Source organism: Mustela nivalis (genome assembly GCF_964662115.1).
Source record: "Mustela nivalis genome assembly, chromosome: 14".
Lineage (NCBI taxonomy): Eukaryota > Metazoa > Chordata > Mammalia > Carnivora > Mustelidae > Mustela > Mustela nivalis.
The window spans coordinates 76334986-76359151 of NC_139033.1; the positions used below are offsets into that span (position 1 = coordinate 76334986).

The 24166-nt window shown below is 34.9% G+C and overlaps 1 protein-coding gene across 17 annotated transcripts in view; it reads left to right on the forward strand.

Moving 5' to 3' along the window:
* Positions 1 to 24166, forward strand: part of ANKRD12 (ankyrin repeat domain 12) — a 123019-nt gene that overhangs the window by 85641 nt on the left and 13212 nt on the right. For all 17 annotated transcript variants that reach the window (XM_082697328.1, XM_082697330.1, XM_082697325.1 and 14 more), the window contains one exon: positions 15933 to 20653. In XM_082697328.1, coding sequence (XP_082553454.1) covers positions 15933 to 20653 — 4721 coding nt within the window. The remainder of the gene's footprint in view (positions 1 to 15932; positions 20654 to 24166) is intronic.

Consider the following 24166-nt stretch of genomic DNA (forward strand, 5'->3'; position numbering starts at 1 on the left):
ATTACACAGCTCTACATTTTTACTTACTCCTGTATCAGGAAAAATAAGTGGAGAATTGTTGCAGCTGAGATTTTTTTGGATGTCTGCAAATGAATACTTTACAAGCCTTTAAATTGTATGTTACATAAAATAATAGTCTGCTAAATATCCTTCTTTGAAGTTCATGTGCATATAATAGTAAAGATATTTCAAGTGTATTTGCCCAAAATATGTAAAATTATTTATCATAAATGTGAAACGAATAGGTTTTTTGTTAATATGTTAACTTGATGGTTTTTATTACAAACTGGATTTCTACCAGTGTCTAGCAACTTAAAGTGAGTCTGTCACATAATTATGGTAGTTGAGATATTACTGAATATTTAAGACAAACTCTGTAAAAGATACATTTGGGCAGAACCCTTAAAGAACTTTGACTTAAAAAAAAAATGCTTACATTTGAATGAGTTCAGCGTTAGCTATATCATCCTGTCTGCAGAAAAATGTTTTATCTAGTCATGGTTAAAAGGACCTCCATGTAATAAACATACATCTATCTATCTATCTGTATATATATATATATATATATATATGTATACACACAGACATACACACACATATAGTGTAATTGTATATTATATATATATATATATATATATATATTCGTTATGGAATTAGCTGAGACTGGGTGATTTTGTCAGTTTCCTTTAGTGACATCAAAATTTTTGTAGTGATACTAGTCTTATTTTTAGGAGATAAATCTTGATCAATTTATACTTTATAGAAGTAGTTTCTATGTTACTGACATTTTAGTAGGAAGGCAATGTGTATAATTATAATTAAGTGAGGGAGTATACAGTGTTGTGGTACTTGATTTTATTTCCTATGTAGATTTTGCTTTTAGACTTAGTATTTTCAACTGTTGATTATATTCTCTTCCTTCCCCAGCTCACCCCTAAACTATTGACTATAATTCTCTTACCTATATCTATTACTATAGAAATACAGTGAAAATATGTCCTCATATGGCATACTTATTTCTAGATAGATGTATGACTGCTCATCTATAAAGCAGAATTAAAATACCCAAACTTTGGGGTACCCAGCTGGCCCAAAGCGTGCAACTCTTGATCTCGGGGTTGTAAGTTCAAGCCCCCACGTTGGGTGTAGAGATGACTTAAAAATAAAATCTTTAAAATACCTAAACTTTACTTAGGAATATTGTGGCTTAGAAGTTGAGATTTACAAGAGACTATGTAAAATTACCTAATGTTTTATTTCCCGGTCTCTGAGTTACAGTTCTCAATTAGTTTAGGGATATGAAAACTGTAATGATTTGTTTACTAAAATGCAGCTGTATTTTTTTTAGTGTTACTTCTTAAACTATATAATATAAATAACTTATATAATTAGTCCTTAAATATATTAGATGTGGTTAGTGAACTATTATAGAGCAAAGGAGCAACCCAAAATATGTATGAGAGGCATGCAGCAGTTGTGAAGTACTCCTTTATTGAAGTCCCAGAGAATCTCTGAAACTTAGAATCAGATTTTCAGGAAACAGTCTCAGCAAAAGACTGAGATTATAGAGAGAGCACAGATTGTTGCAAAGTCCTCTCAGAGGAGGAGAGGCCTGTTGTAGAGATCCACCAGAAAACTGCTGAAGAAATGTTTTCCCCATTATCAGTACAAAAAGAAAAACGGATTTAAAGAAAGTCAGGTGAATGAAAGACAAGAAGGACCAAGATGAACAAACAGAACAATTGGTCTTCAAAAATATAAATAATATAGAAAGCAAGAGGATAAATTCTTCTTGGTATTCTTGGCGATCCTTGGAGGGCAATCAATCTGCTAACCATAACAACAAAAGGCTGTGGTGAAAAAGTAGACCTGGAAAGTCTTTGGAATTCAAAATACTTATCATTACTCAAAATAAATATTCTATACAAGACTGAAAAACAGACTGGGTATTGCCGAAGATCTTGAGATCAAAGAGAACAGTGTATAAAACATTTTTTAAAAGACACTGAAAATACGAGGAAAAAGATAAAGACAAACAAAACACATGCCCAGGATAATATAGTGTTCATCTTTAAAAAGAGCAAATGCTAAGAAGAAAATAAATTTTTTAGTTGAAGAAAATGTCCTTTAAAGAAAGATTTATATTTGTGGATCAAAGGGAAAATTTAAAGAATAGAAAGAAGGGGAAAAACAAAACCAAAAGCCCACATCCAGATACATCACAACTTCAAGGATAAAGATTTTTTTTAAATCCTATAGGCTCTCGAAATCACAGGGAAACATGTTACGTACAAAGGAAAGAAAGTGTCATCTGGTTTCTCATTCTTAAATGTTTTAGAAGACAGGTGGAGGGGCACCTGGGTGGCTCAGTCAGTTAGGCATGTGCCTTCAACTCGGGTCATGATCTCAGGGTCCTCAGATCAATCCCTGAATCGGATTCCTAACTCAGCAGGGAGACTACTTCTCCCTCTGCCTGCTGCTGTCCCTGCTTGCACTCTCTCTCTTGTTCTCTGACAAATAAATAGGTGAAATCTTAAAAAAAAAAAAAAAAAAAAAAGACAGGTGTAGCTATAGTTACAGCATTCTGTGAAATACTGTTTTGAACTTAGAATTCCATTCCCACCCAACTATCACTCAAGTGTAAAGAAAAACCTTGGATATGCTTTCTTTTCTTTTTCTGAAAAAAACTACTTACATTTTTATTCTTCACAAATACAAAATACAAGTCTAAAAGGAGGATACAAAGGCTAACTCGGGATTTTGGTGAAAAATTCCAGAGTGACAGCAATGAGCAATTGGTATATTTCTAAACAAAGGGTCAGCTTTATGAGGAATGTTATCAAGAAAATAGTAGATAACAATACACATATTGTGTGAATTAGATTCTGAGAGTTCACTGTGTCTGGTATTATTGATATGAAGGCATATTGTCTTGAGCTGATGAACAAGAGAAAAGATGAAAACTTCAGGGAAAATAAAACATGAACAATTCAAGGCCTAATTATAAAGCGGGCTAAAATGTGACATGATTTTGGGGTGCTCATGGAACATGAGCATGATTTCTGAAATGGCAGTAAGAGCCATTTCAGGTAATTTAGAAGAGTCTGTTGGTCAGGTAATTTAGAAGAATCAAGGGAACAGATCTGAAGTTCAGAAATTATGTTCCCTTTATTATTTCTAAGTTAAAATCAAATGTAGTACTTTAAATAGGTTATGAAGAATAATTCTCTTGGGTGGTAGGATTTTTTATGGATTTTTTTTTTCTTTACCCATCTCAGTTTTCTATCATGAACTGTTTCACCTTTATAATAAAAGAACGGTAAATGCCACTTGAAAATAATTGAAATGAAAACAAACTTTATAATAAATAAGATTACCAAAGAAGTATAGCTTAGAAATTTTTATGCACTAGCGCATCACTGAATAAAAATGACATGTAAGCAAACACCATTCCAAATATAAAGTTTGGTTGTTATTTTTTTAAGTAATATTCCTTGTGTTAAAAGAATACTTAGTTTTGTTTGAGTTTTGTTGAGTACATTACACACACACACACACACACCTCATTGTAGATATTTTGGTAATGGAAATCAAGTCATAAAGCATTTTTTTCTATTCTTTTTGAAATGGCTGTTTAAATAATAAAGTTCAGATTTTAGTATTCCATACTACCTAGATTTGATCTCTCTGATTGGGGCAAATTAGTTAACCTTTATGTGCTAAGTTCCACATCTGTAAAATAGAGATTACAGTACAGACCTCATAGAGGTGTGGTAAACAAAGATTAAATGAATTAAAATATGAATGCAAGTAGAGTATCAACCGGTACAGAGTACACTTGATAAATATTAGTTTTAAAAATAGTGAAATTCTGGGGTGCCTAGGTAATTCAGTCATTAACTGTCTGCCTTCGGCTCAGGTCATGATCCCAGGCCTGGGATCGAGCCCAGTATTGGGCTCCCTGCCTGGCAGGAAGCCTGCTTCTCCCTCTCCCACTCCCCCTACTTGTGTTCCCTCTCTCACTATGTCTCTCTCTCTCAAATAAATAAATAAAATCTTTAAAAAAAAAAAAAGTGAAAATCTGAAACAAGGTTACCACATTAGACATATCCAGTTACTTAAAATGATATATTGAGAACCATACTTATGTAATATTGTAGTTTTCTCATCTTTAAAAATGTCATTTGTATTTACCATTATAAAGATGAAAAATCTAATCAAGTTCATAGGTTTATAGTCATTTAAGGTAGGCACAGCATGGCTGTATTTCCTGTATTTTTTTATTTCTTGCTTTTTGAGATACAATAGACATAGAACATTGTGTAAGTGTACAGTGTAATGATTTGATACATGTATGTGTATACTGAAGAATTACCACAGTAAGGTTAGAGGACACATCCATCCCTCACACAGTTACAATTTTTTGCGTGTGTGGTGGGAACTTTTAAAATCTACTTTTAGCAACTTTCAAATGTACAATACAGTGTTAACTGTAGTCCTCATACTGTACATCATATCCTCAGAACTTGGTCGTAACTGGAAACTTGTACCCTTCAACTATCTTCACTCATCTTCTCCATCCCCTGACTTCTTTTCCTTTATAAATTGTGTTAATAGTCGTGAGTGAGGTGTGTTTAATCTCTTATTTCATGTATTTTTGGAGTATATAAATGAAGATATTGCATATCTAAGATGTGAATATCTCAAAATCACGCAGAAAATAGATAGTTCCTATTTGAAATTCAGCTTTAATCTCAGGTGGGTATGTTTAACACCACTAATTGTTACTTTATCAATTCAGATATTTTACATGTTAGATTAACAGTAAATCCCATTTAATATAGTGCTTTATTGTAGAGCCTAGGTTTTTGTGATAGTTATTTTCTTGATATACTCCATCATGAAATAAACATATAAAAGTAGAAGGTATTCATACACATGTTTATGAATTATGGCATGGATTTACTGGGTGTTCACCTGGTTGTATAGTTCATCTTGAGTGTATTTAGAGTTTTTATGTACTCAGAAGTAACAGCATGATGATGATGAGTACCAATATTAGAGTCAGAGAAATGGGTTTGAAGACCTAGCTCTGCCACTTACTAACTATATGGTCATGGACAGATTTATTCTTAACATTATTAGTATCTAGATAGATACTAGTAGTATCTACTAGTATCTAGTAGTTAGATACTAGTAGTATCCTAGATATACAGGGTGGGTACAAAAGTGAATGAGGTAACTTATATACTTTCATAAATATGGTATTTTAAACTTCACCCGTGGATTATTTTCAACAAAAATTCTCATCTACTTATTAAGTTGTAGAAGAAACACTTGCTTTAAATCATTCTATAATGACTTACCATTGTAGAATATCATCTTATAATGGCATTAAATTGCAATTAACAAATGAAACAATTTATATAATTGTGTCTCCCCGTCTCTAGTCCCTTTCCCATTTCCCTACCCTTCCTTGAGGAATACTAAAAAAATCTTTTACATAAGTAGTTGTCTTTTTATGACTAGTACTTTTATGTTTAAAAATATAAATTTCACCAGACACTAATATAAGAAAATTGTTCCTAAGAAAATTGCTCCTTGGTTCACTCTGTTTCTTCTTCCCCTCACTGCCTCCATCTGTGCCTCCTCCTTACCCCAGGAAAAGTCTTGGTCTGCATATGTCCATTTTTTACTTGAAATACTGGTGGTTTCTGTTGCCTTCATTCTGAAGGACCACATGCCTCCATTGTAGCCCTGTAGTAAGTGAAGTAAGTTCCTGGCGTCAAGTTGAATCTTTTTGCCTTAAATTTTCTGATACTAAATTAAATACGAAAAGTTACGGGATTCAGTTTTGGCTTTTTACGTTAACATGTGCTTTATTGAATTTGGTTTTATTTAAGTGCTTTTAACTTAATGATACATTTTTCTCTTCTTACCCTAAGCGGTGAGTTAATATGTAATTACATGCATGGTATGTACCAGGATATGCTAGGCATATTATGTAAATTCATCTAATACCCAAAATAGCCCCGTGAGTTAATCCCTAATATTAGATTACTGACTGTTAAGTGGCAGAGCAAAGATTTGAACCTAGGGCAGAACCCTTGTACTTTTCCATTGTACCATGCTGATTGTCACTGTGTATGAAAATTTCCGAGTCTAATGATCCTGATATCAGCATAAAGCCAAAATATGCGTTTAGTGTATGTTTGACTTAATGATAACTGTTACAAAGTGTGCTGTGATCAGTGTCATTTTATTGTGCTTGAATGTGACTACAAATGTGGTTACAAAGAGGGTTCTGAAAGTAAAATATAATTGCTGGTGTTTTTGTTTTTTGCTGTAGAGTCTGCCATTCATTAATTTAAAATCTTTAATGAAAGTTTACATTTTCATACATACAACATTCCTAAAAATGTGCTTACATTTTACCTGATTTTGTACTAAGAAAATTATTTATTAAAAAAAATAAAAATAAAAAACCCTCTGGGCACCTGGGGGGCTCAGTCAGTTAAGCATCTGCCTTTGATTCAGGTCATGATACAGGATCCTGGGATCGAGTCCCACATGAGGCCCTTTGCTCAGCAGGGAGTCTGCTTCTCCCTCTACCCTTCCCTGCTGCTCATGATCTCTCTCTGTCTCATGCTCATACTACTCTCTCTCTCAAATAAATAAATAAAATCTTAAAAAAAAAAAAACCCTGGGGCACCTGGGTGGCTCAGTGGGTTAAGCCTCTGCTTTCAGCTCAGGTCATGATCTCGGGGTCCTGGGATTGAGCCCTGCATCAGGCTCTCTGCTCAGCGGGGAGCCTGCTTCCCACTCTCTCTCTCCCTACTCCTGTGCCTACTTTTGATCTCTCTCTCTCAGTCCAATAAATAAATAGAAATCTTAAAAAAAAAATTCAACTACAGTATATATGTTTAGGGCTTTTTATTTTATTCTGTATATTGTATGATGTATTCATTTTTAAAAAACATTTTTGAATAGATTATAGTGTAATTGTAAACAAATTAATGGTTTTACCTTTATTATCAAATTTTTCAAATATATGCAGAAGTAGAAAGAACAGTATTATGAACCCATATGTATTTATGACCCAGTTTTACTAATTACCACCTTCTGACCAACTTGTTTTGCCTCTCTCCATTCTTTCATACCCCGTCATTTTGAAGTCATTTCACTAGAAAATGTTTCAGTAAGTATCTGTAAAAGAAAGAATCTTTTACTTTAAACATAATCACAATACCATTACCATACCTAAACTAAATGTTACTACTATTAAATATTCAAGTATTATTAAATTTTAATATTAAGTATCCAGTTCTGATTGCCTCATAAAATCAAAAGGTTTTTTTCTTTGACTTTTTTAAAGTCAGAACCCAAATAAAGTCCATGTATTGAAAATTGGGTTATATATCTCAAGTATCTTCTAAGATAGCTTCCTTGCATTCTTACATTCTTGCAATTTTGTGTTGAAATACCCTGATCATTTGTGAGTAAATTTTCTCAAAGTCTGAATTTGTTCATTGCATCTCCATGATTTCATTTAAGGAACATTATTTTCCCACGTATTATCTTGCCTGATTCCAAATTTTCATAGTTTATCTACAGTGAGTTTAATGGTAAACTGGCTTTAACATTGAGAAGGAAAAGTTGCTCGCAGTTATTACAAAGAAATTTTGCTGGAGGTTGAGCAGATGATTTTAATAGTTCTGATCAATTTTCTTAATTTTTGTCAAGACTGGGGTGAACATTGGACTTCTTTTGAAACTAATTTCTAGTGGTACTGGCATAAACTCCTCACATAAATTATCAAAATATTTTACATGCTAGGTGTCTGGATGGCTCAGCTGGTTAAGTCACTACCTTTGGCTCAGGTCGTGATCACAGGTTCCTGGGATCAAGTCCCACATTGGGCTCCCCCCTCCTGTGCAGGAGAGCTTGCTTTTCCCTCTTCCTCTGCTTGCCATTCCCCCTGCATGTGCATGCACTCTCTCTCTCTGTCAAATAAATAAATTTTATTTATATAAATATATATATATATTTATATATATTTACATATATATTTATTTATATATAAATTATAATATATATCATATATAATTTATATATAAATATTTATAATTTATATATAATTTTTATATTTATATATAAATATATATTTATATATTTATAATTTATATATAATTTATTTATATTTATATATAAATAAATTTATTTATATATAAATTATATGTATAAATAAATTATATATTATATATTATGATTTATATATAAATATATAAAACATATTTGTATATATGTTATATATATATGTATACATATATATATATGATGATTTTGTCCTTAGTCTTTTTTTTTTTTTTTAAGATTTTATTTATTTATTTGACAGACAGAGATCAGAAGTAGGCAGAGAGAGAGAGAGGAGGAAGCAGGCTCTTCACGGAGTGGACAGCCCGATGCGGGGCTCGATCCCAGGACCCTGGGATCATGACCTGAGCCGAAGGCAGAGGCTTTAACCCACTGAGCCACCCAGGAGCCTCGTCCTTAGTTTTAAAACCTTATTTTAATCACTACTTTTTAGAATATCAACACAGTGTACATATATCTAGTATTTTATATGGGTTCTCTAATTTTCCTGTTCTTTGCAGTTGAACAGTCTTCACTGAGCTGAAGGAGGGTAAAGATTTGCTATTTTTATTACATCCATTCAGTTTCTGTCTTAATTGTGGTGTTAACCAGTATCAGCAGTTTTTCTGATAAATACAAACACAATACATATGTATTCAAATAACTGTATAAACACTATATAAAAATGGTGCTATTGCTTAAAAATAGTTTTGGGCTGACTAAAACAGTTCAGCAACTGATACATAAGAGCAGGAGATCAATATAGGAAGAAAGGCATTTTAGTGGATAATGTATGAAAGTACAAGCTGTATGAAAATTCAAGGTGGCTTAAAGCAAATCAAAGAACAGAGCTGTGCTCCACATGACAGGTGATATGGGAACTAATGGCATGTAGATGAAATACTTGCCACCTCTTCAAATTGCTGAGTTTAAAAGGGACATCAGCAGTGTATTACCCAGATAGTATCTGTGGCAGCATCATTTGCCACCTGGATACTATACAAACTTGTAGAGTGAGTAAATTTGTATTTCATGTTTATATCCCTTTTTACAGTCCTGTTCTACCATATGTATTCCCACTTGATTTCTGGATTTCTTAATGTAGTTCTAAAACTCCCTCTTTGTGTATTTATTCTACGCTTATTAAGCACCTACTATATGTTATAGTGAAAGTTCCCAAGTGTAAGTCATGGACTTACATTTAAAATATCTGTTGAATAATGTGGAAAACAAGCAGAAAATTACAGCTACCTCATTGAAGGTTACTTTCCCACAAAGGACTCTCAAATTCCAAAAGTAGGCCATTGTTTTCTTAGTAAGCACACTACCATCCCTAACGTCCTCCATCCCACAAACATAAAATACAAGTTTTTCATTCCCTGGATGCTACAGATTTAGGCAAATGCTGTTAAAAATAAAGTAATACATTACTGTAGGGTTCTAGGAAGCTGAATCTTGTGCATTTGTGTATTTAAGCACTTGCTCATCTAGAATAGGTGGAATATAGTGGATATAGTGAAGCAGATAGCCTTCCCTTTGCCCTTTGCCTTTTTTTGAGAAACAGTCTTTAACCTCCCATTTCCCAGGTGATGAGAATAACAGATTTTTCTTAAAAATCACCTTTTGGAAGTGATGTTCCAAATGATATTTGAGAAATTAAATACAGCTCTTTCCAACCCATTCCAAATGAACATGTAATCTCCATAAATGCCAGTGCAAACAAAGCTTCAAGACAAGTCCCCTACCCAACACCCTCCCTATAATAGGTACTACCCCAAGCCCTTCCTATTTATAAATTCTTGAAGTACTCATCCCCCTAACCTCTAATCTAAAATATCTTCTAGGTAAGTAGTTGGGAAATACTAAGAGCCACTGATCAGAATACACATAAATATGCATGTAAACTTGAGGAAGAATGAGTAGAATACACTAGTCTGGCTAATGCAAATAGGAAGAAATGAGAGGTGGGAGACAATGTAGAAAATACTGTGAAGTTGGACAAAAGCATCCTGGGCTACATTTCCTAAGGGTGAGGTAACCTTGGACAAACTACTTAGTTGGCTCAGACTCTGTTTATATGTCTCTTAAATAGGAATATTAATTGCTGTTATGAATAAATGGTAGTAGGAGAAATCATGTTTTAGATTTTCAAAAGTCTCATACCATCTGTGGAGTTTTTATTTTATCCTCAAGTAGGGAGCCCTCAGATGAGAAGAGACATAATATATTCTGTAATGCTGGCCACATTGTGGTTAAGGTAATAACTGATCAAGGCAGAATATGATGAGAAACTGAGCTGGAACAGTGGTAGGGGGAATAGAAGATGGATTTTAAGAGATAGTCCAGAGATTGAAACTCTGAACAGTTAATTTTGGAAGTTGAGGAATTGAGAATGTTAAAAATGGCTCAGAGGTTTTCACTTGGAGTATGTGGGGTGATAGATGTGCTACAGAAGTGGGAAATAGTGGCTTTAAGCAGCTAAAGGAAAGCTTCGGAAGAGAAAGTAAGGAGTTGAACGTCCTCAATTTTGAGTTAGGATGGTTGGAAGGAGTCCAAGAGTGTCCAAGTTAGGCATCTGAAGCTCTAAGGAAAAGTAGAAACCTGAACTTCACTGTAAGTTCAAAGTTTAGGGTCATGGTGTGTTTAGTTTTGTATCATCATTATCATCCACTCTGAGAATATATGTGACAAAGTGTCACTAGTGTTTGTTGCAAATATCTAAACATCCCTTGAGAAGTACAAGGGCAAATTTCAAATGTATTTAAGTGTTTTTAACCAATTAACCTTTCTTATATTATTTAGCTTTTTTTTATGGAGAAGAAAATGCTTTAATGAAAAATTTAATGCTTGAGTGATTGCTTAACCTTTGTATTTCTCATTTTCCTTACTAGTTTCCCAAATAAAATTGTTTGAGGTGATAAACATTAATTTTTTTTTTTTTTTTTTTTTTTTTTTTTTAATTTAGAGAGCAAAGATCATGATCCCAGGGTCCTGGGATTGAGCCCTATGTTCTCCTGCTCCCTCCTCATCAGGGACTCTGTTTCTCCCTCTCCTACTGGCCCTACCTCTCTCAAATAGTTGCCTCTCTCTGAAATAGTGAACAAGTGAACAAGTGAATGTGAATGAGCTCAGGGGAAGGGCAGAGAGAGAGGGAGGGAGAGAATCTTAAGCAGGCTTTGCTTAGCACAGAGCCTAATGTAGGGCTCAATCTCCTAACCCCAAGATCATGACCTGCGCTGAAATCGAGAGTCAGACACCTAACTAGCTGAACCACCCAGGTGCCCCAAACCTTAACAAAGGAACTTTTTGTCAGAAATAATTTGATATGTGTTTTAAATATAAATTCAAATTTACTGATTAAGTAGATAATTAAAGGCTAAAAGATTGGAACAAAATGGAAAATAACAGTATAATGATAGCCATGCCATTCAACTACAAGAATTTGAGGATTTGGAGAGTCTAGGTGATTTTCTCACTGTAAGTGATCATCTCCTAAAAAAGGCAAAACCTACTTTTTTTTTTTTTTGAAAGTGAGTTCCATACTGTAATTGCAAGACCAGCCCTATGTTCCTGTTAAATCAAAAGGTTAGGGGTCACTTAGGGAAGAAAAGAGATTTTTCAGCCTGGTCTGCAAGTGAAATGATATCATGGAGGTGTACTACTTTTGCTGAGATCACACTCCCAGCTTCGTGGGAGCAGTGCAGGGTTATTTCCACCGGTTGCTGAGGACCACCCTGCAGTGGAACAAGCTCAGTGGGTGCATGCAACTCATTGACCAGGGCCAGGTTACAGTCCTTCACTGTAGTATTGCCACACTCTCATCATGGACACTAATTAGTGTCAACGTAACTTTCTCACTTTAAAACCTACATTTTGTTGTTGTTGCTTTTAAAAATGCAGTCTTTGAAGGGTGCCTGGGTGGCTCAGTGGGTTAAAGCCTCTGCCCTCGGGTCAGGTCATGATCCCAGGGCCCTGGGATGGAGCCCTGAGTCAGGCGCTCTGCTCAGCAGGGAGCCTGCTTCCCCTCCTGCGCCCCCGCCCCCCTCTGCCTCTCTGCCTACTTGTGATCTATATCTGTCAAGTAAATAAATAATTTTTTTTTAAATGTAGTCTTTGAAAAAGAACCATAGGGGAAAAAGTATATCTGGATTAGAAAGCATTGCTTAATTACCTTCAACTGATGAATCAGGAACACAAATGACAAACCTTACATCTCTTAGGGTACACATATGTATACTCCCTTAAAGAATTTGCATTTTGGGGCGCCTGGGTGGCTCAGTGGGTTAAGCCGCTGCCTTCGGCTCAGGTCATGATCTCAGGGTTCTGGGATCGAGTCCTACATCGGGCTCTCTGCTCAGCAGGGAGCCTGCTTCCCTCTCTCTCTCTCTGCCTGCCTCTCCATCTACTTGTGATTTCTCTCTGTCAATAAATAAATAAAATCTTTAAAAAAAAAAAAAAAGAATTTGCATTTAATCTTGAATGTATATATTCAAGGTAAGCACTAAGATATAATAAGCAAAATATACATGAGATTGTATGTGTGGTATGATTTAAGTAATGTATTTAATGTATTAAATAATGTATTAATACACATAGACAAAGACCAGAGGAAAATAGGCTGAAGAAATTATAAAGTGACATTACACAGGAGGAAATACAAACACATGTCAAAATAAGCCACACCAGTAATCAAAAAAAAAATTAATGTGTTATTTATACCTATTAGTTAACTATATATATAACTATATAACCATATAGCTATATATAACTATATAATATATAAAATATATATTATGTATATTACATATTTGTGTAATATATGTATGTATATATGTATGTATAATATATGTATATACATAAATTATATATGTATAAAATTATATATATAATTTTATATATTATATTTATATATTATACATATGATTTATGTATATAAATTATATATTATGTAAAATATATATTATATAATATATATTTTATATATATATATATAAAATAGGCTCTACACCCAGCAAGGAGCCCAGCACAGGGCTCAGCACAGCTCATGACCCTGAGATCAAGACCTGAGCTGAGATCCAGACCTGGACACTTAACTGATTGAATGAATCACTGAGGCATACCCTCTATTAGAGAACTTTAAAAAAATTTTTTTTTTTCTGATAATGATGTTATCTGTTATGCTAGGAATTTGGAAAACAGAAAAGTTTGGGGTGCCTGGGAGGCTCAGTTGGTTAAACGTCTGCCTTCAGCTCAGGTCATGATCCCAGGGTCCTGGGATCAAGCCCCGCACAGGCCTCTCTGCTCAGCAGGGAGCCTGCTTCTCCCTCTGCCTCTGCCTGCTGCTCTGCCTACTTGCGATCTCTCTCTCCATCAAACAAATAAATAAATAAGATCTTTAAAAAAAAGTTTTAATAAGAAAATAAAAATCACCCATAATTCTACCAGCAAAAGTTTTAGTACAGATACTCTTTTGATGCATTTCTTGTTTACTTTTTCATACACAAATTAATAATAATTCTATTTTCAGGTACCATACAAAAAATTTTTTTCTACATTATTAAATATTTATAATATCAAGTAATTGGAAGCAACCTGAATGTCCCCTCAGTAAAACGATCAGTTTAAATGATTACAAATTAATTCAATGTAATATGTAGTCTGCAGAAGCAGTAATGAAGATTTAATTTCAAAAGAAAATGTGATTAGTTCAATGAAAAAAGGCCATATGTAAAATGATATATATGCTGTAATTGTATCTGCTTGTTTATGTCACAGTAATTTCCATGCCCTGAAATCCCTGTACATCTTTCGTGCCTCAACTTCAGTGCTGCCACTTTGAGAATCCTGCTTTCCTTCTCTAGTTCTCCCAAGCAGACTGCTTTCCAGGGGTACCCTTTCGACCTAGTATCTGTTGCCTTTTTAGCTATTATCAGGTTGTATAACTGTTAAAGGGGCAGGGCTGTCTTTATATTTTGTCACCCCCTCACACCTAACACTATGTACCTGATGAAACAATATTTATTGAAGTCTGATTCTTAGTGTAAAACTGAGGTTTTGTGGCATATACAAAGGAAAAAATCATTCCTAATTTCCAAAAAAAGTAATCACATAATGAGAGACAATATAAATAGAATAATTATACATAGATCATAAAGAAATCCTTGAAAACTACACATAGGGATAAGTTCTCAAGAGCAATTACAAAGAAAGCATTAACAATAGCAAATAACACCCATTGTATAAGTACATATTCTTGTAGTCACTTAATCGGGACCAAAATAAACACTGCTCCCAAAATAGATGTTCCTTTTTGCAACATAAAGTTCTGTAATGTAATACTATACATTTGAATATTGATGGCTGGGGATGGGGAGCAACATCTATACAAGCAGTTTTAATTGCAAAAATATTCTCTTTTATACCATGTGTCAGTATAACTATACCACTCATTAGAATATCCTTCTTAAAAATAAAGATTGTGACCTCGTCAGAGCTCCTATACAGTGCCCAGTACCTTACAGATGGCCCAGAATGCTTCTGGAATTTGAATTTTTATGTGAGAAGAATATTTGGGGGCTAGATCAGTTTAGAGGAAGCTTGATATATTAAATTTATAATTTTAATAAAAACATTAATAAATACTTAGCAAATTTATCATTTTTATAGTGAGTTTGGTGTTTCCTCCTTGGTCAGAGACCTGTTTTCTTCACCTTTAGTTAGAAGCCTGGATTTTCTTTTCAGATTGAGGCCCAATGTATACAACATACATTTCAACTAAGAAAAGATGCCCACCTAGGAAGAAGAAAAAATCTTTTTTTAAAAAATGATATAAGGGGCACCTGGCTGATTCAGTCATTGAATGAAGCATGTGACTCTTGTTGGAGTTTTAAGTTTGTACCCCATATGGGGTGTAGAGATTAATTAAAAATAATATCTTTTAAAAAAGATGATATAGTGAAATAGAATCTGGCATGTTTTAGCTACATGTATACAACTTGAATGCAATTGAACTTCCATGCAGTTAAAGTTAGTTTTCATGTACTTAAAAATGTGTAGAAATTGAGCCCATTATTTCCCCCCATTGTACTAGAGTGTTAATATACTAAGTCAAGTCTGAATTATAGATATGAAAATTAAGGAATGTAGTAGCTTTTTACAGATCACATATGTACTGAATGTATCTGTTATAATCTTGATTATATAATTGGGGGATACATGTCTTTATTTTTTTAACGGGACAGTCATGTGTCTTGTGTAGGCAAAACCATTCACCTTTATATAAGTTACTATACTTTGTGAGAATTATTCCCTGCTGATTTTATTCATAAAAATTCTGAAAATATAAGATAATATGTGACATTTACTTAATCTCCTTAAGTTAGTGGTTCTTAATCCTTTTTGCATCAGAGAATTTTATTTCAACATTCCAGGGGGGAAAAAAGTACATATATGTAAAATTTTATATAGCCAGTGTTTCCCCTGAATCTAGTCCTGAATATTCTGCTTTCTATATAGATGCATTTTTATATCCTGTATCTTTGATATATGAATTCTGAATTAATTATACAGTGTGCTTTTAGAAGTGTCAAGAGATCTCATTATGAAGCAGATTCTTTATAAAGGTTTTCCGTAATACTACAGCAGAGTTCTTACATGTTTTATTAAGCATTTTTTCATTGTAATTCTGAAATTTTCTTTCTGAATTGAAATAGTTACTTTATATGCTATATTTTTCTCTCAGCTTTATTTTTCTGGCTATTGTCTCTTGACCAACAACAGATTTTCTCTTTTTATTCTAGATTCTGAAGAGGCTCGGTCTGTAAATCCTTCCAGTGTTGATGAAAATATTGACTCTGAGACAGAGAAAGACTCTCTCATCTGTGAAAGTAAACAGATAATTCCCAGTAAAGCACCTCTTCCATCTGCTCTTGATGAATATGAGTTCAAAGATGATGATGATGAAGAAATAAATAAAATGATTGATGACAGACATATTCTTAGGAAAGAGATACGAAAAGAGAATGAAGCTGAAGTAGAAAAGAATAGTTTATTTACCAAACAGGAGAAAGCTTTCTATCCTAAATCATTTAAAAGTAAAAAACAAAAGCCATCGAGAGTTTTGTATTCAAGTTCTGAAAGTTCAGATGAAGAAATTCTTCAGAATAAAAAAGTTTCTGCTCCATGTTCTGTCCCTGAAACGTCAAATTCTGATACACAAACCAAAAAGGAATATGGAGTTTCAAATGAACACAAACAGAAAGGCAAAGCTAAAAGAAAATTAAAGAACCAGAACAAAAATAAAGAGAACCAAGAGCTGAAGCAAGAAAAAGAGGGGAAAGAAAATACAAGAGTAACAAACTTGACAGTTAATACTGCACTAGATTGCTCAGAAAAGACCAGAGAGGAGGGGAATTTTAGAAAATCTTTTAGCCCGAAAGATGATACTTCGTTACATTTATTTCATATCTCCACAGGTAAATCTCCCAAACATTCTTGTGGACTAAGTGAAAAGCAGTCAACACCACTAAAACAAGAACATACTAAAACATGTTTATCACCAGGAAGTTCTGAAATGTCTTTACAGCCTGATCTTGTTCGGTATGATAATACAGAATCTGAATTCTTGCCAGAAAGTTCAAGTGTAAAATCTTGTAAGCATAAGGAAAAAAATAAACATCAGAAAGATTTCCACTTAGAATTTGGTGAAAAATCAAATGCCAAAGTAAAGGATGAAGATCATAGTCCAACACTTGAAAATTCAGATTGCACACTGAAAAAAATGGATAAAGAGGGTAAAACATTAAAAAAGCATAAATTGAAACATAAAGAGAGGGAAAAAGAAAAGCATAAAAAAGAGATTGAAGGTGAAAAGGAAAAGTACAAAAATAGAGACAGTGCTAAAGAGTTGCAGCGGAGTGTAGAATTTGATAGAGAATTTTGGAAAGAGAATTTTTTTAAAAGTGATGAGACTGACGATCTGTTTTTAAATATGGAGCATGAGTCCCTAACAGAAAAAAAATCAAAATTGGAAAAAAACATAAAAGAAGATAAATCAACCAAGGAAAAACATGTTTCAAAAGAGAGGAATTTTAAGGAAGAACGAGAGAAGATTAAAAAGGAAAGTGAGAAATCTTTCAGGGAAGAAAAAACAAAAGATTTAAAAGAAGAAAGAGAGAACATACCCATAGATAAAGAAACAGAATGCAGTTCTTTAGGAACAAATGCCAGTGAAGAATCTACAGGGTTACACTCAATGGAAAAGGAAATAGAGATGGAAAAACAAGAAAAGCATATAAAAGAAAATAAGGAAAAATCTGAGAGGCGGTTTCAGACTAAAGAAAAGGATGTTGAGAAGACTGAAAGAAAAAATTCTGAAAAAGAAAAGAAGACCAAACATGAGCATAAGTCAGAGAAAGACAAGTTTGATCTTAGTGACTGTGTTGACAGAATAAAAGAAAAAGACAGGCTGTATTCACATCACTCTGAGCGTTGCCACAAAGAAGGAGAGAAGATAAAAAATATCACCACTGTGAAAAAAACTGATGATAGAGAGAAAAGTAGAGAAAAGATCGATAGAAAACATGACAAAGAAAAACCTGAAAAAGAGAGGCATTTAGCAGAAAACAAAGAAAAGCACTTGATAGAAAAAAAAAACAAACAAGCAGACAATAGTGACTATACTAAATCAGAAAAGAGCAAAAATAAAGAAAAAGACAGGGAGGTAGATAAAAAGGAAAAATCGAGAGATAAAGAAGGTGTAAATATAACTAACTCCAAACACTTCCAGGAGGAGAAGAAGTCAAGTATAGCAGACAGTAGTAAAGCACAACATGAGAAAACTTTATCCCTTAAAGAAAAAACAAAAGATGAACCTTTGAAAACGCCCGATGGAAAAGAAAAAGATAAAAAAGATAAAGACATAGACAGATACAAAGAAAGAGATAAGCATAAGGATAAAATTCAACTAAATAGTTTACTCAAAGTAAAATCTGAAGCAGATAAGCCTAAACTTAAGTCATCACCAGCATCAAAAGATACTCGACCTAAAGAAAAGAGGTTAGTGAATGATGATTTAATGCAGACAAGTTTTGAACGAATGCTAAGCCTTAAAGACCTAGAAATAGAGCAGTGGCACAAAAAACACAAGGAAAAAATTAAGCAAAAAGAAAAGGAGCGGTTGAGAAATCGGAATTGTTTAGAACTTAAAGTGAAAGATAAAGAAAAAACAAAGCATTCGCTAGCTGAGTCCAAAAATAAAGAACTTACTAGGTCAAAGAGTTCAGAGTTGACTGATGCTTATACCAAGGAGAAACAGTCTAAAGATGTTGTAAGTAACAGATCACAATCTGTTGATGCCAAAAATATAACAAATTTAGGGAAGTCATCTTTTGTTTCAGATAATAGCTTAAACAGATCTCCTAGATCAGAAAGTGAAAAGCCAGGTCTCAGCTCCAGATCTGTATCCATGATTTCGGTTGCTAGCTCAGAAGATTCCTGCCATACCACAGTGACAACCCCCAGGCCTCCAGTTGAATATGACTCTGACTTTATGTTAGAGGGCTCAGATTCCCAAATGTCCTTTTCCCAGTCACCATTTTTGCCAGTTGCCAAATCTCCTGCCCTTCATGAAAGGGAATTAGATAGTTTGGCTGAACTTCCAGAGCGGATTAAACCACCATATACAAGCCGACTTCCAACATCCCATCTCCGATCATCTTCTGTAGAAGATGTTAAACTAATTATAAATGAGGGGAGACCAACTGTAGAAGTTCGAAGATGTAGTATGCCAACTGTCATTTGTGAACATACAAAACAATTCCAAACAGTATCAGAAGAAAGCAGTCAAGGTGGCTTAGCTGTGCCAAGAGATACTTGTCTTTCTCCCAAATCTGAGGTGCCCTCAAATGTGCCTGAAAGAGAACTTTCAAATGTGTCTAACATTCATTCCAGTTTTGCTGCCTCTCCAACTAGATCTGTAAGCAGCAAATACATTTCAGCTGATATAAATGTTATCAAGAGTACTGCTCCAGTGGGCACTTTAATGGACAGTCCTGTGCATTTAGAGCAATCTAATCAGGTTGGTGTGATCCAAAATAAATCATGGGAGGTGCCTAATGACAGACTGGAGTCATTAAGCACTGGTGACTTGAGCTGCCCAAATTCTAGTACACCTGATCAAGATTCTTCTGTTCAGGGTTTTTGTAATTCTGAAAACAAAATACTAAAAGAACAGAACACGGATTTTTTATCCCTTCACCAGACTGAACTACCAGGAAACTCTTGTGCTCAGGACCCAGTGTCCTTTCTGCCTTCACAGCAACCTTGTTCTTTCCACAGCCAATCACTTTCAGATGCTGAATCTGTTTCTAAACATATGTCTGTATCATATGTTGCCAATCAAGAGCTGGGTATTGCACAACAGAAAAATGCAGTTCAAATTATGAATTCTGTTTTAGATACTGATAATGAATCTACGAAAGAAATGGAAAATACTTTTGTCCTAACAGATGTCAAAAAGACAGATGCCTTTGTCCCAGTGTACTCTGAAAGCACTGTTCAAGAAGCATCACCAAATTTTGAAAAGGCTAATACTTTGTCTGTATTACCACCAGAAAAAGACTTTAGTGGAAGTGATGCTTCTTCCCAGCTAAATACACATTACACATTTAGCAAACTAATATATAAGTCTTCCAGTGGCCATGAGGTTGAAAGTAGCACTTCTGATATACAGGTTATTTCACATGATAAAGAAAACAAACTGGAGAGTTTGGTCTTAACTCACCTGAATGATAAATGTGATTCTGATTTATGTGAAATGAGTACAGGGATGCCAAAAGGAAACCTAAATGATCAAGATAATCCAAAACATTGCCCTGAAGGTGAAAAGTGTTTGCTTTCCATGGAGGATGAAGAATCACAACAAAGCACTTTATCAAGTCTGGAAAACCATTTACAGCAACCGGCTCAACCAGAGATGCATAAATATGGTCAAATAGGTAAAGTAGAATTAGAAGAAAATGCTGATGACGATAAAACTGAAAACCAGATCCCTCAGAGGATGACTAGAAACAAAGCAAATATGGTGGCAAATCAGAGCAAACAGATTCTTGCTAGCTGTACACTATTCTCAGAAAAAGACAATGAATCTTCATCTCCTAGAGGAAGAATAAGGTTGACTGAAGAAGATGACCCCCAGATTCACCACCCACGGAAAAGGAAAGTGTCACGTGTACCACAGCCTGTGCAAGTGAGTCCCTCTTTACTGCAAGCAAAAGAGAAAACTCAGCAGTCTCTGGCAGCCATTGTAGACTCCCTGAAACTAGATGAGATTCAGCCATACAGTTCAGAGAGAGCGAATCCGTATTTTGAATACTTGCACATACGGAAAAAAATTGAAGAAAAGCGCAAACTGTTGTGTAGTGTTATTCCTCAAGCACCTCAGTATTATGATGAGTATGTGACATTTAATGGATCCTATCTCCTGGATGGAAACCCGTTAAGCAAGATTTGCATTCCCACAGTAAGTAACGTCACTTAACACGCATCTGCTGTCCAGTAGAAGTATGATGCAAGTCATTTACGTAGTTTTAATTTTTCTAGTAGCCACATTTTAAAAAGTAAAAAGAAACAGGTAAAATTAATTTAAACATTTTATTTAACCCAGTATATTCAAAATAACTACTTCAAAATATATCAGTGTAGAGAAGTTGTTTATGAATGAGACATGTTATATTCCTCTTTTTTTTTGTACTAAGTATTAGAAATCTGGTGTACATATAGTACCTCTCGGTTCAAAGTAAATGCATTCAATAGCCATGTGTGGCTAGCGGCTACCTTATCAATCAGCACTGGTCTACAGTGTTTTCTTTTTCCTTACCTGCTTTTCCTTCATCCCCAAAGAGGTATGCTTTTATTTCGCTGACTCACTTACATGTGCGTCTGGAACAGTCTTCTCTGGAATTTCCCTCTGTTGAGCCTCTTCTTGATGGTGTATTCTTAATATTCTCTCTCAGTTGGCCTTTATCCACCTATTCCAAACATACTTGTTTTTCCTTCATCCTGGGGAGAAAAAACTTACCCTGTGACTGTGCCAGTTTGTCACGATCTCCTTGTCTCTTTCCTTTACTACCACACTCTTAAAGAGTAGTCTATGCCTGATGTTTTCTCTTTATGACTGCCTATTTATCCCTTAAACCATATGCACAGATCACCAGTGAGCTTGTGGTGCCACATTTGTTGGCCTCTTTTTCTTTCGACTTGATCTTTGTCACATTTGACATTGTGACCATCTTGTTCATAAAACTTGCCCCTCCTTGGTTTTTTGATGGTACGCTCTTCTGGTTACCTTGCCTCAATGACATATCTTTTTCTCTCTCTTTTAATGACTCCTGTACCCACCCTTAAAGCATCAGAGTTCCCTAGGAATCATTCTTCAGTCAACTTTTTGTCGTTGTGGTCTTGGCTATTCCTGTGGTTTCAGCACTCTACCACGTGTCAGTTTAGTCCCCTAAAATTCTTACCTTAGCCATGTCATCTCTGTTGACCTCCAGAATCAGATGTACATGCCTCTTGGGCAGCATTACCTATATGATCTGCAGATACCTGTCATAGGTTTAGTTGCCCAGGAAGTAGGCCCTGAGATTCTGCGCAAAGCTTATTGGTAAGTGTTGTCAGGAACAATACCTATAACCGTGTGAAGGAACCGCAATTCAGCAGAGTAGGAAGTCGAACTGAGATGTAGTTGCAGCATTCATTTCATCTGGAACTCAGGAGTGGGGTCACCCTTTTGACATGTAGCGTGCCTCTAAGGAGGGAACATGACCTTGGGCACACCAACTGTCTTCCCTTCCGGGGTTCCCATTGCCAGTTTCTTGAGAGGAACTCCAGAGAGCTTTCAGTCTCCAGCACTCCTGGGAGCTGGGGTTGAGTGCCTCATTCCTGAAAGAGGATTCTAACCATGCGCCAAGTATCCACTCCAACTTTAGATTCCCAAAGACCAAAAGAAATAATTTATCTTTCATTGTCTCAGAAGCAAATCTTTATTATTAGTGATGACACCAGAGTACTGACCTTCTCAGTTACCATATTCTATCTATTCTACCTTAGAACTCTCTCCATTAACTCTACCTTCCACCACTGCCCTGTTTTAGGCCTCTCGTCATCATCTCTCACTTAGAACATGCAGCAACTTTGTCACTTCTTTTTTTCCTACTCTCTTTCTGCAGGAGCCTTCTCTTTTGTTGTGAAATATATATCCTATTTAAAACAGTAAAGGGGCTCCTGGCTGGCTCAAATCAGAAGAGCATGTGACTCTTGATCTCAGGGTTGTGAGTTTGAGTCCTGCATTGGTTTTAGAGATTGCTTAAATAATAAAACTTAAAAAAAAAACAACCCCAACAATAAAAAACTATTACCCTACTTAAGTATTTTAGCTGTGATTAGCTGTCTTCACATTACCTACAGCTTAAAATCCACATCTCGTCCTGTTGTAACCATTTATTTTATAATCTGATCCCAATCTACCCCTTCAGCTTCGTTTCCTCACAACTTCCAAACTCGCCCAATAATTCAGCCATATTTCACTCACTCTTCAACAGAAATCTGTTGTTCGCTACTCTTGGTAGTTAGTGCTGTTCCTTCTGCCTGAAATACTGTTCCTGCCAGGCTTTTCTTTCTGTTCTCTTCCTTACCTTTCTTCCAGCTGTGTTGTCACTTCTGTGCAAAATCTTGTCAAAGCAGAATTGTTTGTGTCTTCCTCATACTTAAACTATGATATCATAGTTAACTGCTCACATGTCTGCCTGTAATCTGATTAAGGGATAGGGCACTATTTCTCTCTTATAGAATGAGTCCCAAATTTATCTTTAGCTGTGAGTACACTGTTGATTTCCCTGTTTCTAGCTTCTTCTGAACATCACTTGAGTGTCCTGCAGTATCCATGTAATTATCAGGTCCAATACCAAACCAATTTATCCTATCTCAAAAGAGAGCATAGGTAGGCAGAGCAGCAGGCAGAGGGAGAGGGAGAAGCAGCTCTCCACTTAGCAGGGAGCCCGATGTGGGACTTGATTCCAGGACCTTGGGATCATGACCTGAGCTAAAGGCAGCCACTTAACCAACTGAGCCACTCAGGCGCCCCTTTTGCTTGTTTTTAATGAGAATTATTAAAGAAACACACAGCACAGTATAGTAGAAAGAGCAGTAGTTTTCAGGTAGTATACATAAGTTTGTCTGGATTTTACTACAAACCAGCTGTGTGATCTTAAATAATTCCTTCTCTGATCCTTAATTTTCACATCCGTAAAACCATAATACCAACCCTACCTCAAAGTAGGTTGAAATAGTACAGGCTCTAACCCATTAAAAATGTTAAAACATTTTATAGATTTAAGAGGTTATCATTATTTTATCCCACTCAAAATAACCTTAAGGTTCATATTTATTAGAATTAATATGCAACCCCCCACCTTTTGTTCATAAAAGGCTGTGCTTTTGAGCTTACTGGACTGAAACTCATTTGTTCAATACTTTTTTTCTAAAAAGTGATGAAAAGCCAGAATAACAAAAATCACTTTTATACTACATTATTTTTAATAGGTTCCAGTATGATTTTTTCCATTTGTTTCCTCTGTCAGCTGTCATTTTATTGAATTGATCTCTCCACATTTGTGTGATCTATTTATAGAACCTGTTAGAAATGTAGTGAAACACCTCCAAAGTCAGCTTAAGTGTTTGTCATTCTCGCAAATATTTTTCTCATAATTTAGACAGAATGCTGCTGTTTTTCCAAAGAAAGTCAAAGGAAGAAAAATAAAACTATAGGTCAGGTTCCCAAAAGACAAATGAACTGGGGGAGAATAAAAGGAAAAGACTTGTCACATCCTGGTATCTACTGTGGTTATGAGTACCAGCACACAGATCCCTACAGGGAGATTCTAAGAGTGGATGTCAGGAAGGAAGACCATCCAAGGGAATCTGTCAGGAGAGTTTATATTCTGGAGACTCCTGGGAATAACAGATCCTAAAAGACAAA